This window comes from Schistosoma mansoni, chromosome 1 (genome assembly GCF_000237925.1).
Source record: "Schistosoma mansoni strain Puerto Rico chromosome 1, complete genome".
Classification (NCBI taxonomy): Eukaryota; Metazoa; Platyhelminthes; class Trematoda; order Strigeidida; family Schistosomatidae; genus Schistosoma; species Schistosoma mansoni.
Window position 1 is genome coordinate 64,004,511 of NC_031495.1, and position 18,711 is coordinate 64,023,221.

Below are 18,711 nucleotides of genomic sequence, written 5' to 3' on the forward strand. Positions count from 1 at the left end.
CCAGCTGACGAGTCCCGAATAGGACGAAACGCGCGTGAAACTGGATTCCACTGCTAGCCACTATCCATCTTTACTTACTATTCAGTGATTAGATTGTTTGTATCTATATTATTATTATACGATTTACTCTCCGTAAATCACACTCAGTTTACTGATTATTGTCTCTCACGTTGACAGTCACATTTTGGCTTCATCTTGTACAATTGTTATTACCTCTTATTTTATGGTGTGATGTAGTCTGTTTTAGCTAGTATATAAATCAAGTATGTTTGAATTAAATGATTCGCATAGCAGTATCTGTCATTGGTGTTCTGGACTCAAGTGGAAGGGTTAGACAGACAAAGGACCATTAAGAACACTAGGCTGCTCATACTGGTCGAACCTCATCGGTTTGGCATAGTGCTAAGATTGGATAAGTCGTATTTCGATGGATGAATAAATCATGTAATAAAAAGCTGAGCTTAAACTCAAAACAATTGTCAATAACCAAATAACTCATTAGTTACATGATTGTTGAAATGCTCAACACTCTGATTCAGTCTAACATTAGTTCGTTCTGTCTTAAATTGACTACTAATCTATAAACAGATAAATATGTTCATATGTATAATGTTCCAATGTGTCTTCTATTATATTGTGTAAGTAATTATATGTACCAAGTATAATTATTTGTTTTAGAAAAGGTTAGATTACTAAAATGCCTAGTGACGATCATCTTAACTATAGACTTATACTAACTTTGGTATGATAGTATGAGGGGTAGTGATCAAATAGAATACCTTAACCGTAATATTTCTTAGATTATGGACGAATTAAATTGATCGAATCTTCCAGTTATTGATATCATTGATACTAATGAATGCTGTAACATTTCGGAGGTATTCAAACAGAAACCATTGTAATTTGGGAAACAAATGAAGATGTTCATAACAAATTGACGGTTGACATCTACAAATCAAACATACTAGTTTTCATCTAACTATCTCCTCTTCGGAATGCCATCGCTTTTGTACATAAGTAATAACTAACGCATTATAAGGCAATGCCTAACTTGGAATCCGGAAGGGAAGCGAAAACGAGGAAGGCCAAAGAACACATTACATCGGGAAATAGAAGCAGATGAATGTTAACTGGAAAGAACAGGAAAGGAAGGCTCAGGAAAGAGTTGGATGGAGAATGCTGATGAGCGGCTTATGCTCCTCGACAAGGGGTAACAGGCGTTAGTAAGTAAGTAAGTAAGTAACGTATAAAGTAATAGATTTCATAAACAATACAACTCTAAATTGATCGAATATTCTCAAATAAAGTGAGTGAATAATCACTATGTGGTTGTGGAGATTGTTGAGTATTTGATTGAAATCTTGAAGTGATCAATGTTAGACCATCACTGAAAACCTAGAATCACTGGAGGGCCGTTTTGTTCTAGTATGGCAATCTTCAGCAGTGCACGTCCACGATCCCGCACTGCGGATTCAAATACAGCACCTTTGGCCTCGCGCGCGAATGCCTACTCCCTAGACCACTGAGCCAGCATCAAACGGTATTATTGTCTAAATTTAACCAATCATTTATAGGGGGGCAACAGGCGTAATATAAACGATAATTAATTAACTATGTTATTCTATTTGATTAATTTACAACTCAAATTATAAACACTGAACCTAAACATTTTTTTAACCTTCATTCAACTTATCATTAACACCATCAACCTGGTAACATTGAAAATTATCTTCATACAAATTTACCCTTTTTGTAGTACAAAAGTATTTCAGTGGGGAATAATAATGAAAAACTTGAAATTTTCAATTTATTTCTATATACATAGATTATACCTATAAAAGTGATTTATAATTTAAGTTACTTAAAAGGAACAAGATTATAAGAAAGTATTACTACTATAATTATTATTAGTAGTATTAGCAGTAGTATTAATGATATTGGTATTATTAGTATTAGTATTAGTAGTAGTATTAGTAGTAGTAGTAGTAGTAGTAGTAGTAGCGGTATTAGTGATATTAGTATTACTATTAGTAGTATTATTAGTAGTATTTACACTTTACATCCACATTATATCATTCTATATGTTATGTACAAGTGTATATGAAAGTTATTGTATAATTCAATATTCTATATATATGAATAGTTTTCTGTTTTACCAGGTATCATTACATCATCCCTCATTTTCTTTTTTTTTTGATTTTGAAACAACCCATAATAATAATCATACTATTAATAGTAATAATAATAATCATTATTATTGTTATAAATTAACCAAGTAACACCTAGTCAATAATATGGATATTACAAGGAAAGGTTACCATTACTACTAATATTACTATTATTATTATAGTTTCCCCCCCTATATTTTTTTCTATTTATTGTAAGAATTTTTCTCTTTAATTTTTCTTTCTTTTTCTTTTCTTTTTTTTCTTATTGCTTTTTGTTTGATATTTTGTATAGTTCAGATTTTGGAAAAGAAAAGAAAAGAGAATGTAATGAAACCATAGACCAACAATGTTTACTACGATCTCCTTCTCCTCCTCCTCCTTCCTCTTCTTCTTCTTCTTCTTTTTGTTATTATTATTATCATTCCAGTTTACTATTTGGATACTTATATATATATATATATGGGAGGTTTCTATTAATTCTAGGCCTGTCATATATGAAAAACAACTATGTAATAGAATTGGTAAGAAATGGGTACAATTATCCAGAAAAAGAATTCAATAAATTATAGTCCATTTGTTTTTGTTATTGCTGACGATGTTTCGTAACTTAATGCCAGTTACTTCTTCAGATATCTTCAGATTTATTATGATTGTGATTGTATCAAAAATACTCTCAATTGTGCTCTTTGTACTATTTAAGAAGGTGTTGATTTATTTCGATTATTGATTTAATCTGAAGAAATTATTATTTATGTTAAGTTACGAAACGTCAGTAGATGGGATGTGGTGGCCTGCTTAATGATCTGGGCTACCTGTTCCTATCATCTATATATTTCAATAAGTTATCTGTTTATTTTCAGAAGGGGTTTTGTGGAGATTTTAGTAATTTTATAGATGACATTGGTGAATGGTTGCTCAATTTCGTGGATCAGTTGAAGTTAAACATTAACACCGTTGGATGCCGGCTCAGTGGTCTATCGGTTAAGGGCTCTCGCTCGAGACTGGTAGGTCCCGGGTTTGAGTCTCGCGAGTGCGGGATCGTGGATGCGCACTGCTGAGTCCCATAATAGGACGAGTTGGCCGTCAAGCAGTGCTTACAGGTTTTCCATGGTGGTCTAGCTTCACATGACTCACGATCTCAACTCTATAATATCTGTTTATTTGTTTGTTTTAATACATCATAATGGCCATTAATCGCATGACCTATTCAGGTACCTCTAGGTATTTCATTTTTGATTGATGATACATACTATTTATATACGTCGACATTAATAGTACACAACACAAAACTATTCATTATTTGTGACAAAAAATGATCCTCTTAGATGTATAACACTTACTATATAAATGATTATACCTTAGATTCAAAATGTATCACTGATATTCTAGTTTTGAGCTACCTTACAGTTTCACTACCCTTCAATTACATATATATAAGCAGATTCAGGATCAAATTTATTTATTTGAACACATAAATATTGGTACAAAGGGGCACTGAATACATGTACTCCACAAAAGTAAATTGATTTGTGTGTGGGCTATGATACTACCCAGGTGCCCAAACAGAAGCAGGTGGGTTTTATTAGGAGGCCACACATGGAGCCTTCAACCTAATGTTCTGATCCATAATGCAGTGGAGGAACATAAGAATATGGAGTTCTATGGTAGCCAATGACCAACAATGGGTTCATATGCCATTTGTTACCTCGAGATCTTGGAGCCCATGTGCACCATTGTTTTGGAATCAGGGTTTACCAACTCTATTAGGTGGATCCTTCATATCTACCAACCAGGTTAAAGTGCCGGACATTCGCTTTTCGTCCTCTCAATTTTGTAAACAACACCCCCGCCTCGAGAAACCAATGAGTAGTATTTACTTGACAGTGATTGTACACGTGTGACCATGTGAGAGCTATTCGAGAGGAAGAGCTAACTTTCTTCACCTTCAAATGTACCAGAGCATTTGAGGGCCAAGATCAGAGTGTAATAGCCAACTACACAATCTATATGTGTATAATTCAAAATTCAAATAACTCATTATGTACACATGTATACATTTATGAACTAACCATCAATTTCGGACTGATCAATTTGTAATTTTGGTTTATTCATTTCTATTGAATGTTCATAAGCTTCATTTTCTTTATCACCATAGTATTTATTTTTGTAATATTGAACAGTTTTTGCAAAATGTATATTCGAATTAGCTGTTTAATCAAAACAAGAAACAAAATTGAGAGCATAATATGACAAATGATTTTGTTAATCAGACTAAATGAGGTCAGTAGCTAAGTGAACAACTAGATGGAATTTGAAGCGAACGGTACAGGGTTCGAGTCCCGGATCGATCAACTCTAAGATGCAGGTATATCCAGCTGATGAGTCCGAAATAGGACGGAACGTGCATCCTAGATTCCACTGATGGTCAACATCCATCTTATAGTTACATACACTGTTTAAAGGTCATAAAATACTACTTAATGAAGCTTATCATTAAAGATATAATGCATATTTTTTTATATATAGTTGAAATCACGAGTAAATTGAAGCAAGACCACCATGGAAAACCTAGAAGCACTGGACGGCCGTTTCGTCCTATTGTGGGACTGCTCCGCAGTGCACATCCAGGATCCCGCCTCGTGAGATTCAAACCCAGGACCTACCAGTCACGCGTGCAAGCACTTAACCTCTAGAGCACTAAGCCGGCATCCCCATATCATGCATAGGGTAAGTATATAACGTAACATATAAATTAAAACCAAGATATAGGTCAATCAAAGGTCATTGAATATGTTTGGACTTTTAAGTGTCTCATCGATTCTACTGAATCTTAGAAATAAAACCAAAAGATACTACTGTTACTATTTGTTTAAACGAATATAAAAGTAGCCTTATTGAGTAAATATGCGATTTCATACATTCAGCTAAGGCTATATCTTTACTATTTTTTCAACATAAATATTTACTTCAATTTAAAATGGATTAGATTATCCCGTTGTTGATATTCCAACATTTCTGGTTGACGTATATGGATACAATGAGGATTTCCTCGACATAGCCATTGTAACACAAGTTAGCATGGAGCAGATGGAATGGGTTTAGCGATGGAATCTGGGATACTTGTTTCATCTTATTTGGGATTCGTCAGTCGAACCCAGAGACATCAGTAAATAGGTGTATAACTTGATGATGTTTGAAACGTAAGGTACTAAGTTCGAGACCACGAATGAAATGTAAATCTGAGATGTAGTTAACTTCAGCTGATGAGTTCCAAATGGAATGAAATAAGAATCTCGAATTCCGATGCTGACCATATTTCATCTATTCTCTAAATATCTACCCTAATATCAAATGCAATACTAGGACCTTGATGTTATAAATACTACTGAAATATGAATTAAGTATATGTAAAAAGAACATTTACTCACGTTCTTCTATTTGCATGATACATTTTTTATGATCCGATGTACTTTGATAACCTATTTCACATTGACATTCATAATCACCATTTGATAAAGCAATACAATAACCATTTGGACAAATACTTGGTCCTAATTCTTCACATTTACCTATAAGTAAATATATGAAAATAAATGAATATACTACTAATTAAACACTTCCATGATAACTGCTATATATCAGTTGAGTAGCTTCTTAATTAATCCGTCGATATTTGAAATGACATGTACTAGGTTAAGCTATCTATGTGAACATGAACACTGGGAGGTACAAGTACATTTGGCCTTTGAGTCATTAATAGGACAAAATGTTCATCTTGTATTCCATGGCCAACTATAATCTAAATGTTCAAAAACTTCAAAAGTTTTAGAAAAATGGATAAACGGATCAAAAAAAACTACTGTATATATGTATATAGGGTCACGAAGTCATTTGTCCTCTTTTTTTTAAAATGATAGAGTATAAATAACAATGATTATGATCTTGGTGATAATGATATTTTCATAGTTGAAATCATGAGTCAAATGAAGCTAGACTACCATGGAAAACCTGGAAGTACAGGACGACAGTTTCGTTCTATTGTGGGACTCCTGAGCAGTGAGCATTCACGATACTGCACGCGGGCGATATTCGAACCCAGGACTCGGGCTCCAACGCTTAACATCTAGATCACTGAGCTGGCATTCCATGGTGTTAATGTCTAACTTTAACCAACCCACGAAGTTGAGCCGCCTTTCACCATTTTCTTCAGTGAGTTGATATTTCACAACAGACCTGGTTGAACTCCACTGATCACTGATTCTCACTAGAACTCCAGGAATATACCACTGAAGACAGTCACTAGTGAGCATATGTTGATTAATATCAGATGGGTATCTTGTGGAGATTTTAGTATTTTCATAGTTGAAATCATGAGTCTTGTAGGTCCTGGGTTCGAATCTCTCGAGGCAGGATAGTGGATGCGCACTACTGAGGAGTCCCATAATAGGACGAAACGGCTATCCAGTGCTTCCAGGTTTTCCATGGTGATCTAGCTTCAATTGACTCACGATTTCAACTATATGTTTATGAGTTCTTTTTCTATATGAAATGATAAAATGAAATCTACGTTAGTAGTATATATTAAGCGTAACTTAAATAATCAAAAAGCTCACTACTACTTTGAGTAACAATTGTTGATATAGTACTTACTTACTTACGTCTGTTACCCCTCGTCGAGGAGCATAGGCCGCCCACCACCATTCTCCACCCAACTCTGTCCTAGGCAATCCTTTCGAGTTTTTACCAGTTAACATTCATCCTTTTCATATTTGCTTCAATCTTCCGGCGTAATATGTTCTTCGGCCTTCCTCTTTTTCACTTCCCTTCCGGATTCCAAATTAGGTATTGCCTTGTGATGCAATTTGGGGATTTCTTTAATCTATATCCGATCCACTTACACCGTCTTTTCCTAATTTCCTCTTCATCTGGAAGCTTGCTTGTCTTCTCCCGCAAAACGCTGTTGATGATAGTATCCAGCCAGTGAATGTTGAGTATTTTGCATAAACAACTGTTTATAAATACTTGTACCTTTTCGACGATGGATGTAGTAGTTCTCCACGTTTCAGCTCCGTACAGAAGAACTGTGTTGACATTCATATTGAAGATTGTCACTTTGAAGTTGGTTGACAGTTGTTTTGAGTTCCATATGTTCTTCAATTGTAGAAATGCTGCCCTTGCTTTGCCAATCCTCAATATATTACAAAGGGATAATAATCATTTCACATTAGAACTCAACAAAATCATTCATTTTCACTAATCTATTAGATCTTATCAATGAACTTACTCATACATCTTCTACGATCATAAGATAAAGTAAAACCGGGATTACATTCACAAAAGAAATCACGACCGGCTGGTATACATTGTCCATTAGTACATAAATATCCTCGATGAACAGAACAAATATCAACTTTATCTAGTAAGAAATATTAAAAAAAATAATTTAATAAAGATTATATTGATTTTGTTACCATTCAAACAAATGGAGCGGAGTTACAAATCAGTGTTAATAATCTTTTGTAAAGGGCGTAAAGTAAAGTAACTCCGCCTGTAGCTTCTACGGGAGGCTACTGCCGGTCCCAAACCCGGGTAAAGGAGGAGGGTTGGGCAAGGGGTTAGCGACTCCATCCCGTAGAAAAGCTAACTCGCTAAAAAAACGCTAACAAGAAAAAATTATTCAAACCATTTAAACTCTGCCTTGGGAGTAGAAGGAATAATTATGACGTCTCATGATGAAAACTGAGTTCTTTTGGAAGTCCTGAGGCCGATGCACCTTCTAACAACCAGAGTGACAATTTTTATAGGTATATGGAATGTCCGGAAAATGTGGGAGACAGGGAGAGTCTTCCGAATTGCTGCAGATTGCTTGCTGCTGTAAAGTAAATTAAGCAATCTATTTGTGTGTGTGGGGGGGTCTAAGCACATTATAGACAAACTTTCGATGTCCAAACTATTCAAACGGATTATTCCGTTAATGTAATGTGATGGAGTTTGTCTAAGGTGTGAATTATCTTCTCTCTAATTACATTTAACTTTGTATAGGATATCATATTGATCTGCATTCTTCAGATTATTGATTATCGATTATTATTTCACTTTCTATATTTAGTATAAAACGTTTCGGGGAAGGAATTCTTCCCGAAAATGTTCAATATTTTGTTTCTATCACTTCCATTAGTCTTAATAGTTCTTTAGATATCATAATTGTTTCTTTGTTTGATTATCAGCCCTATCCCAATAGGTAATAATTGAGAGGGGTTCAGTACTTATGCTTATTTTCACATTACCCATTTAATGGCTGAATTCATGAGTTGATCTAAGATGGACCACCGTTTGAAACCTGATAGCACTGGACGGTTGTTTCGTCCTAGTATGGGACTTTTGAACAGTGGGCATCCATGGTCCCGCTCCACGGGATTCGAACCCAAGACCTATAGGTCTCGCGCCCTAACACTTAACCTCTAGATCACTGAGCTGGCATTTAACGGTCTTAATGCCTAACTTTATGTACTAGTTCCGTGAGGACACGTGACACAAGGAATAACCATGATAATGTAATAAAAAGATTAAGTAATATGAATAATAACAATATGCTTAATAAGTTAGTGATGATTTATAACGTGAATACACTAAGATGATTAAAATGTGTCTTGTTACAATAACGAAAGGTAATTAGAGGTGCGAAATAAATGAATTGATAATATCAGCAAATATGAATAAAATAACGAGTGCATGAGACATAAGCGGACGGTACAGGGTTCGAATCCCAAAGTGAACATCAACTCTAAGATACAGGTACATCCAACTGATAAGTCCCAAATAGGATGAAACATGCATCCCGGATTCCAATGCTAGTTACTATCCACCTTTCCTTTAGAATGAATCAGTTGTTACATAATCTATTTTTCTTTATCTACATATAAATATATATAGAACAGATGTTCAACATTAAGAAGATTCTTTGTTCAACAGTCTATAATTAAACACTTAAACCAATAGTCATTATCATCATCACCATCCATATTGTTGTCATTTTCCTTCTTTTTTTCCCTTGATAATAACTAGTTCATTATTCAAAAATGTGTAAAAAAAATAAAGTTTCACCTACATATGGTATTACATCATGGACAGGAAAATTCGAAAAAAAATTTTTTGTGTTTTTTAATTCATTTTTGTTACCAAGGCAACAAATTTCATTTGTTGCTATAAGTAGTCGATTAATCTTTTTTCTTGGATTGAAACTGTTTAATTTTGTTTTTTTTGTTTTTTTTAACATCTGATAAGGTAATCAGTGTCCAAAAATTGTAATAATTAACAATCATTGTCTAATAGATATATATATTTTGTTTTTTTCTTCTACAAATAACTAACAGCATTGTGTATCATTCATTTTCCCAATGATATTTAGGATTACAATTGATCAATCTCTTATTGATATATATATGTGAATCTTGTGCTAATTGTCTCGAGATTGCTTCAAGTCATAAGAATTATAAGCAAAGTTGGATGGCGAATGGTACTGGGCTGGAGTCCTGAACTGAACATCAAATCTAGGATGTAGGTACATCCAGCTGATGAGTCTTAAATAGGAAGAAATGCACATCCTGGATTCCACTGCTAGCTACCGCATTATCTCTGCTTATAATCGTTTGTCATATTTGTCTCTTAGACAATAGGCTTACTTACTTACTTACTTACTTACGCCTGTTACTCCCAAATGGAGCATAGACCACCGACAAGCATTCTCCAACCCACTCTGTCCTGGGCCTTCTTTTCTAGTTCTATCCAATTTTTGTTCATTCTTTTCATGTCTGTCTGTGTCCTTTGGTCTTCCTCTTCTCCTTTGGCCTTCAGGGTTCCATGTGAGGGCTTGTTTTGTGACGCGATTGGGTGATTTCCTCAATGCGTGTCTTATCCACTTCCAGCGCCTCCTCCTGATTTCTTCCTCCTCTGGAATCTGGTTTGTTGTCTCCCACAGTAACTTGTTGCTGATAGTGTCTGGCCAACGGATTCGAAGTATCTTGCGTAGTCAACTGTTAATAAACACTTGTATCTTCTGGATGATGGCTTACGTAGTTCTCCACCTGTCCGCATGTAGCTCCTCCGGGGGCTACTGCAGGTCCCAAGCCCGGGTAAAGGAGGAGGGTTGGTCATGGGGTTAGCGACTCCATCCCGTAGAAAGCCAACTCGCTAAAAAAATCTTAGACAATAAGCAATGTGCTATATATTGTCAAGCTGTTAAATTGACTTTTGAATAACAAATATCAACTTTATAAAGTTAATGAATAGAAAAAAAGCTATTATAGAAGACTATAGAAAACTTACATTGACATGTTTTACGATCTTCTGATGGTTCAAATCCTTCATTACATACACATTCATATGTATTTCCACGTGGTATACATTGACCATTTTTACATACAGATGATTTATACAACTGGCATATATCAAAATGAAGTTCTTTATCTTCTATGCCTGAATATAAACGTAAAGGAAAGAATTCACAAGTAAATAGCGTCTATCATCTAGGACACTGACACTGAGATAAACTGTTATGATCGTGAATCAGTTGAAGGTAGACATTAATACCGTTGGATGCCGGCTCAGTGGTCTGTCGGTTAAGTGCTCTGGCGCGAGACTGGTAGGTCCTGGGTTCGAATCTCGCGAGTGCGGGATCGTGGATGCGCACTGATGAGGAGTCCCATGATAGGACGGAACGGTTGTCCAGTGCTTCCAGGTTTGCCATGGTGGTCTAACATTAATTGACTCGCGTTTTCAACTATGTTATGATTTATCATTATTAAGTGGAACTGAAATACTTGAAATTCATAAATATCATACCCTCTGAACAAGTTATTGAATATCATGATTCTCTAGCCTGATGAAATAAGTCACACCAATAGTATTACTAAACTTAGCTCTGAATTGTAGATTTGATGGCAGCTGATGAGTCTCAGACCCGAAGAAGCACATATCGTAGATCTTACCAGCCAACCACTATCCAAAATATGGTCAATTTATTAATGAAGGTCAAATCAAGTTATTCGCTCATAAGTGTTTGTATCGCAATAAGAGCTGACTAAATATGTTGTCATGAAAAAAACTACCAGACTTATATTGATAATGAATGATGACTCAATCTTATTCAGATCATGAACCAATCAAAGTTAGGGAACCGTCAAAACCCTGAAAACACTAGATAGCCATCTGTCTTAATATGGGGCTGCTAAGCATTATGTATCTACATTCACACGATCTTCAGTATAGTGAATTGACTAGGGTTGAACGCATGTACAACTTGGCTATGGCTCAATGGTCTAGAGGTCAAGCTTTTGTGAACAAAATCGACAGTTGTAGGTTCAAGACCCGATTGTAAGTTCATGGATATGCACTGGACATCCGTTTCGTCCTACTATGGGACTCCTCAGGAATGAGCATCCACGATCCCGCCTCGCGAGATTCGAACACAGGACCTACCAGTCTCGCGAATCGAATCTCGCGAGGCGGGATCGTGGATGTGCACTGCTGAGGACTCTTACTATAGGACGAAACGGCCGTCCAGTGCTTCCAGGTTTTCCATGGTGGTCTAGCTTCAATTGACTCATGATTTTAACTATGACAATACTGAAATCTCCACAAAACTCCTTCTGATCGTGGATATGCATCACTGAATGTTCGCATACGCGTACAAAACAGCTGTTTAGTGCTTCTAGGTTTTCAGTGGCTGTTAAACGTACGTCAGTTCGTGATCTCAAAAAACTTACAATATTCGCACAACCATAATGATAACTCAACTTCTTTGTGTTTCTCACAGTATTAAAATAAGGGAAATTACAGTAATTCCAATCATTAGATTCAGTTATGTCAGGAAAATTGTATGCAACTTGATAAACTTATGTAAATTAGAATAACCTTGCGAAAACCATGCGACCATTAGTCATAATTGCCGACTTATCAACAACAGATCCTTATAACTTTACAAAATTTCAATTTCAGAACCTTTATATTTCATAGAGATGATATCTCATTACTTTGTTGGTGTTAGTTTAGTTTCATCGTTTCAGTCGATCTGTGCTAAAGTCCTCATGAATGATCGTGGAATCGAATAAACCCCATACATAAAAGAAATGAAATACATGATAATCTTCATAACTTTAATTAATCTTGGTGTGAATTTGCCCTCGAATGCCCTGGTATGGCCTAGAGTAAGAAGAGTCAGCTCCCCTCTCCATATGCTCTCACATAGCCATGTGCATACAACCACTGTAGGGTAAGTTCTACTCACTGCCTTCTTGTGACATCACTACTGTTTACGAAATTGAGAGGACGAAAACCGAATGTCTGGCAGTGCAACCTGGTTGGTGGACACTAAGGGTCCACCGAAGGGAGTTGGGAAACCTCGATTCCCAACCAGTGATGCATATAGCTTTCAGGATCCTGAAGGAACCAGATACATATGAACCAATTATTGGTCACCGGCTATCATGAGAATGCATCTCCTAACGTTGGTTCACTGTCTTTTGGAATAGATCTTCAAGTCAAAGGCTCTGGATATGGCCCCCTAATAAAATCACGTGCTTCTGTTTGGTCATCCGAGCAGCATCCCATCCCTCACACTAATCGAATGATATCTGTGGCGTATATCTGTTCGATGCCTCCTTTGTACCAATGTTTATATGTTTAAATAATCATATAAGTGTGAATTTAAACAATTCTCTCAACAATCATAAACATATACATTTAACCAAGTCATCATTGTAAGGAGGGAAAACAAATTATTGGAAAATAAGATAATACTGATAAAGTGATTGAAAATTAATTATATTTTTCATTTACTATCAGAATACATAAAGATAGTAGGGAAGAAAAGGTAAAATGTTTGAATCAAGTTATCTTCTTTTTTCGATATAATCCTCATCAGGCTTCACTCTAATATACAGTAATATTTATATGCATATACAAAATTCAATAGTAGAATTCATGAGTTAATTAAATCTAGGCCAACATAGAAAACCTGGAAGCATTGGACGGCCGTTTCGTCCTATTATGGGACTCCTCAGAAGTGTGTATCCACGATACCACACGTGAGTTAGATTCGAACCCAATACCTATAGATCGCGCGCCCTGATGCTTAACATCTAGACCACCAAGCTGGCATCCAGCAGTATTAATGTTCAACTTCAACCAACCCACGAAGTTTGAGCAACCGTCCACCATTGTCTTCAGTGAGTTACGATCTCACAACAGACCCGGTTGAACTCTACTGGTCACTGCTTCTCACTAGAACTCCAGGAATATACCTTTTGAAGCCAGTCACTAGTGAGCACATGATGATTATTATCAGAAGTAGGTTTCGTGGAATGGTTAGTAATTTATCATACCCATCAAGGTAGCTTATAAGTCAATTATAACAATAACTAAACATAATAAACAAGTACAATTTAGTAGTTTGATGACAAGTGTACTAGTTGTAATAAGAATAATAAAATCTTGAATCAATGTTACATAAAGGAAAAAATAAATCAGTGATTAGAAAGAAAATGATAAGAAGAGGTGAAGAAAAATAAACGAAGAAAGAGTAAAGAAAATATAATCATTTATTAAGGTGTTACAAATCTCTTATGAACACAAAGACTTGGATTGTTGGCTCGAATTCCTATAGCTTCTGCTATGTGAAAGAGACAAGATCGAACCCCATGAGGAGAACTAATAAGAATACGATAAATAATTTTAAATGACCTATTTCTATATACTACATGACCGCTGTCGATCAAGTATAATAGAACCGAGCTGTGTATTGTCTTGACAGTACTTTTTCTTAACCATAGAGGTAGGTATTCACTAACTCTTTGGCTCAGTTGTCTGGTAATGTGACCAATATGTTTGGTAAACTTATGGACAGATCATTGGTTGTACAACTTTATGAATACTCTAACATTGTTTTCCTTCATCTCTTTTATTCTTTTATATTAAACATTGTATTTGTTAATTGAACTATATAATTACGTGAGATTTGCAGTAGAGAGAACACTTAACTGTGGCATTCCAATTTTCCGATAGTTTTTCCTCATCTATCTACACTTTATTAGAATATGATACAAGAAAAATGGTATTCATGCTTATAAAGCATCATAAAAAGACTGTAAAATATCTTGTTTAGTTAAGGAGGATTGGCAAAGCAATGGCAGCATTTGTACGTTTGAAAAACTTATGGAACTCAAAACAACTGTCAAATAACTTCAAAGTGAGAATCTTCAAGACAGTCTTACTGTACGCAGCTCAAACGTGGAGAACTACTACATCCACCGTCAAGAAGGTACAACTATTTACAAACAGTTGTTTACGCAAAATAATCAACATTCACTGGCCGGATACTATCGGCAACAACGTTTTATGGGAGAGGACAAATCATCATCCAGTTGAGGAAGAAATTAGGAAAGGACGTTGGAAGTGGATCGGATATAGATTAAGGAAATCACCAAGCTGCATCACGAGGCAATCCCTAACTTGGAATGGTGAAGGGAAGCGGAAAAGAGGAAGGCCAAAGAACACATTACGTCAGGAAATAGAAGCAGATATGAAAAGGATGAATGTTTACTGGAAAGAACTGGAAAGGATTTCTCAAGACAGAGTTGGATGGCAAATGTTGGTGGGCAGCCTATTCTCCTCCACGAGGGGTAACAGGCGTAAGTAAGTAATCTTGTTTAGTACATATATATTATATAACATTTTATATTGTTGTGAGTGGAGTTAAATAATATGGTTAGTCAATTAGGCGGTCCAGTGCTTTCAGGTTTTCTATGGCGTTCTAGCTTCAATTGACTTATGATTTCAACTATGAAAACCCCAGAACTTCTAAAATACAAAAAAACCCTCTATATTTTCTGAACATAAATTAACTTTCGGAGTAAAGTGCTTCTCGCATATTTTGCTCCTTTTCTCTCATGTTCAAGTCGCTGTGTACATTTGGCTTGGAGGTCACAAGAATAGCTTAGGAACCAAGCATAGGGTTCAATTAGCAAGACGTATCAGTTAGATAAACCATCACTATATATACATATTCCCAAGGAGATAGAAATAGTTGTACTTTATAAATGAAACATAAATCTTTAATACACCTTTAATTATGTAATCACGGAAGAACCCCCTTTATGGTTAATGATTATTCAATCCTATTATTCTTACTACCTTTTAATTTCTATTTCCATAGTAACATGTTCTTTTATATGGGAATTTTGAAAGGTCAAATGATGAATGTAGTCCATTAACCATTATATATTGGATGGAATTAGTATCAGCTGATTAGTGGAATTAGGCTAATGATTATACATTTATCTTAATGATCTATTAAGATGGATATACCTAAGTGATATTAAACCTCTATAAAGATCTTTTATTATAAGGTATAAATGATGATTTAAAGGTTCTATCAACTTTGCTTTACGTTATCTAATAGTGTTTTTATGTATTAACTGATCGGGGATATGATTATCAGAAGGGGTTTTTTGTTGAGATTTAGTATTTTCATAGTTGAAAGCGTGAGTCAATTGAAGCTAGACTACCAGGGAAAACCTGGAAGCATTGGACGGCTGTTTCGTCCTATTGTGGGACTCCTCAACAATGCGCATCCACAACCTCGCCTCGCGAGATTCGAACTCATGACCTATCAATCTCGCGCCAGAGCACTTAACCGATGGTTTAGCTTCAATTGACTCATGCTTTCAACTATGATTAGGGGTAGTCTGTAAGAAATCATACTTAACCTAGGTAAGTTTCATTCTATGTTGAACACGTTAGTAAAGTGTATATACAATCGTAAAGGAACTAATGTTCTCTGCTGGATTTGTAAACTTGTCAGTCAGTTTCAAAATCTGAGAGTTTTCCATTTCTTCACTTAAATAGCAGTTGATCTCCTATAGGACTGATACATTTATATTAAGTGGTCATTGAGAGGTAAAACTGATGATTGTAAGTCAGTCTTATCAAACAGTGTGAACCAGCATGAAATACAGATCAAGCGAGGACTCCGACATACTACCTCTAATCAACTAATGGCTATAAACACTACTAAGTAGCCTAAAATGAGGTTGGAAGCTGAATAAATTATTGTTTGCAATTAGTTTAATTCTGAATGTTGTTAATCTTATGTGATGATTTAGTCTTTAAAGCCTATTAAACTCCTCATCAATCATGTTTGAAATATGGATACTGAACAAAATAGCTTGTTATTGTTGTATATTATACTAAGTTGTTAAAGATAACTAGATGTAGTCAGATGAAACACAAGAGTTGATGTTCCTTGTTCGTTCACAAATTACAAATTTCACTGTTAGTAATCGATTAGCTCTTGGTTAGCTTACACTAATCAATTTGAGTAAATATATTGCAGCTGTAAATAATTCCCCTAAATCAATAGCTCATTAAGTGTTCGACATTTCATGCTGACCACATTGTTTTAAGTGGACTTGTTAAACTGAAGGCTTTCGGTCATGCATCCGTACCAGATCACGTTACGAACCAGCGTGGGACACAGCTCCTACGTTCACTAGCCAGATTAGAGCAAATGCTTCTCGATATATTGATAACGTATCAAATATATCTTTCCGATCTCTTAGCATCTGACTTCTGATTTCGATTGGTTGGGGAAAGCTTTGAATATAGGTGTTACTGGTTGCTAGTTGTCAAACTAGAATACTAGTCGTATCTTCAATATCAGTTTTAGAGAACTTTGACCACAGCCTAATACTTTCCACTGTAATGTCCATCACCATGGTATTCAATGATTTATAATCAAATTATTTTAGGAAAACAAATTCTTTTACGTATCGAGATGTAGTGTGAGCTACTGATGTAGACAAATATAAGTAGTATGTATCATCATTCGAAAGTGAAATGCCTGGAGGTATAAAGTTAAGAAGATCAAAGAAAAGAGAACGAGAACAAAGAATGATTGGTGCAGAAACGAAAGAACAATGAATTCTGGGAAGATTGATTGACACTGCAAATGAAGTATTTACTGTATGTTTCTCAGATTTTACTAAGACATTCTGTATATTGTGTTCGAGTACATTCGATTATCCCCACTTGTGTTCTTGTTCACTACAGGGGGTAGAACTTCACAGACAAGTTTCAATGAATACAAAATATATCCATAGAAGGTTTTGTATCGACTACTTTCAATTAGTTAACATTAACAATTATAATAAGTTATCAAAAATGATGTTATTCGAAAGAAGAACAATATCTAATTAGAATTCACATGGTATAGTTTGGTTTAATCTTTCGGTCGACGATTAGAACAGCAACCGATCAGTCTCTTATTGGCCATATGTGCATACTGTGCGTATCGCCTCAATATGGCCTTAATTCACAAGTATTATAAGCAAAGATAGATAACGCAATGACATTTGAAGCGAACGGTACTGGGTTCGAGTCCCAGAAAGAAACATCAACTCTGAGATGCAAGTACATCCGACTGACAAGCCCCAAATTGGACGAAATGCGTGTCCTGGATTCCACTGCTAGCAACTATCCATATTTGCTTATAATATCTAATTTGATTTCAACGTATTGGATTATCTTATTGTTGATATTTTGTCTAAAACATATTAAGTCTCGGTTAAGATATGCACATTATGTGTAGGTTCATTCGATATAACCATTAGAACACACGTTTGCATGAAATTAAATTAAACTAAAGTTCATACCTATTGCATAAGGAAATATCTATCCGAACTTAGTATCTAAGTATATAACATATAAAAGCCAATAGTACTGGATTCAAGTCCCTGAGTGTACTTTAAATCTGGGATTTAGATACATCCAGTTGATAAGTACCAAATAGGACTAAATATCTATCCTACATTCTACTGCTAACCACATTCTATTTATTCTACATAGCAAAGTTTATTTGTAAAATCCACTTGGTATTGTTTGTTCGAGTTCCAGAGTGAACATCAACTCTGAGATGTAGGTACATCCAGCTGACGACTCCCAAATAGGACGAAGCACAAGTCCTGGATTCCATTGCTAAGACTATATCAAGGCAATACGCACAGTATGCACATATGTCAATTAGAGACTGACCAGTTGCAGTCCTAACACATCGATGGGAAGATTCAAACAAACAATACCAAGTGAATTTAAACTTCACTCCATTGCATAAGCAAGTGGCTATTAGAACTCGGTAGCTGAGTAGATAATGCGACGGTGTTTGAAGCGAAAGGTACTGGGTTCGAGTGCCAGAGTGAACATCAACTCTGAGATGCAGGTATATCCAGCTGATGAGTCCCAAATACGACGGAACGCGCATCGTGAATTCCATTGATAACTATTCCCAATTATTGCTTATAAAGTCTATTTGTTCCATTTTCTTTTTGTACATTTTACTTTACTGCAATAAGGAATTTTTCAACTACACAAAAAAATTTCTTGATTCTAAATTTTTTTTTCCATTTGTTATTGTTACCTCTTTTCTTTTTTAATCATTTTCTGTCTTTCCTATCTGTTTTTCATCTTGATTATGTTTGTTTAATTGGATCCA

The 18,711-nt window shown here is 35.4% G+C and overlaps 1 protein-coding gene across 1 annotated transcript in view; it reads right to left on the reverse strand.

Annotated features, from left to right (window-relative positions):
- The window catches only part of Smp_001100 (hypothetical protein), a gene marked incomplete at its 3' end in the record, with an annotated part of 88,121 nt that overhangs the window by 24,654 nt on the left and 44,756 nt on the right, over positions 1-18,711 (reverse strand). The window contains exons 9-12 of the mRNA XM_018795185.1: positions 10,494-10,643; positions 7,453-7,584; positions 5,597-5,737; positions 4,238-4,375 (exon numbers count right to left, since the gene is read on the reverse strand). Coding sequence (XP_018649523.1) covers positions 4,238-4,375; positions 5,597-5,737; positions 7,453-7,584; positions 10,494-10,643 — 561 coding nt within the window. The remainder of the gene's footprint in view (positions 1-4,237; positions 4,376-5,596; positions 5,738-7,452; positions 7,585-10,493; positions 10,644-18,711) is intronic.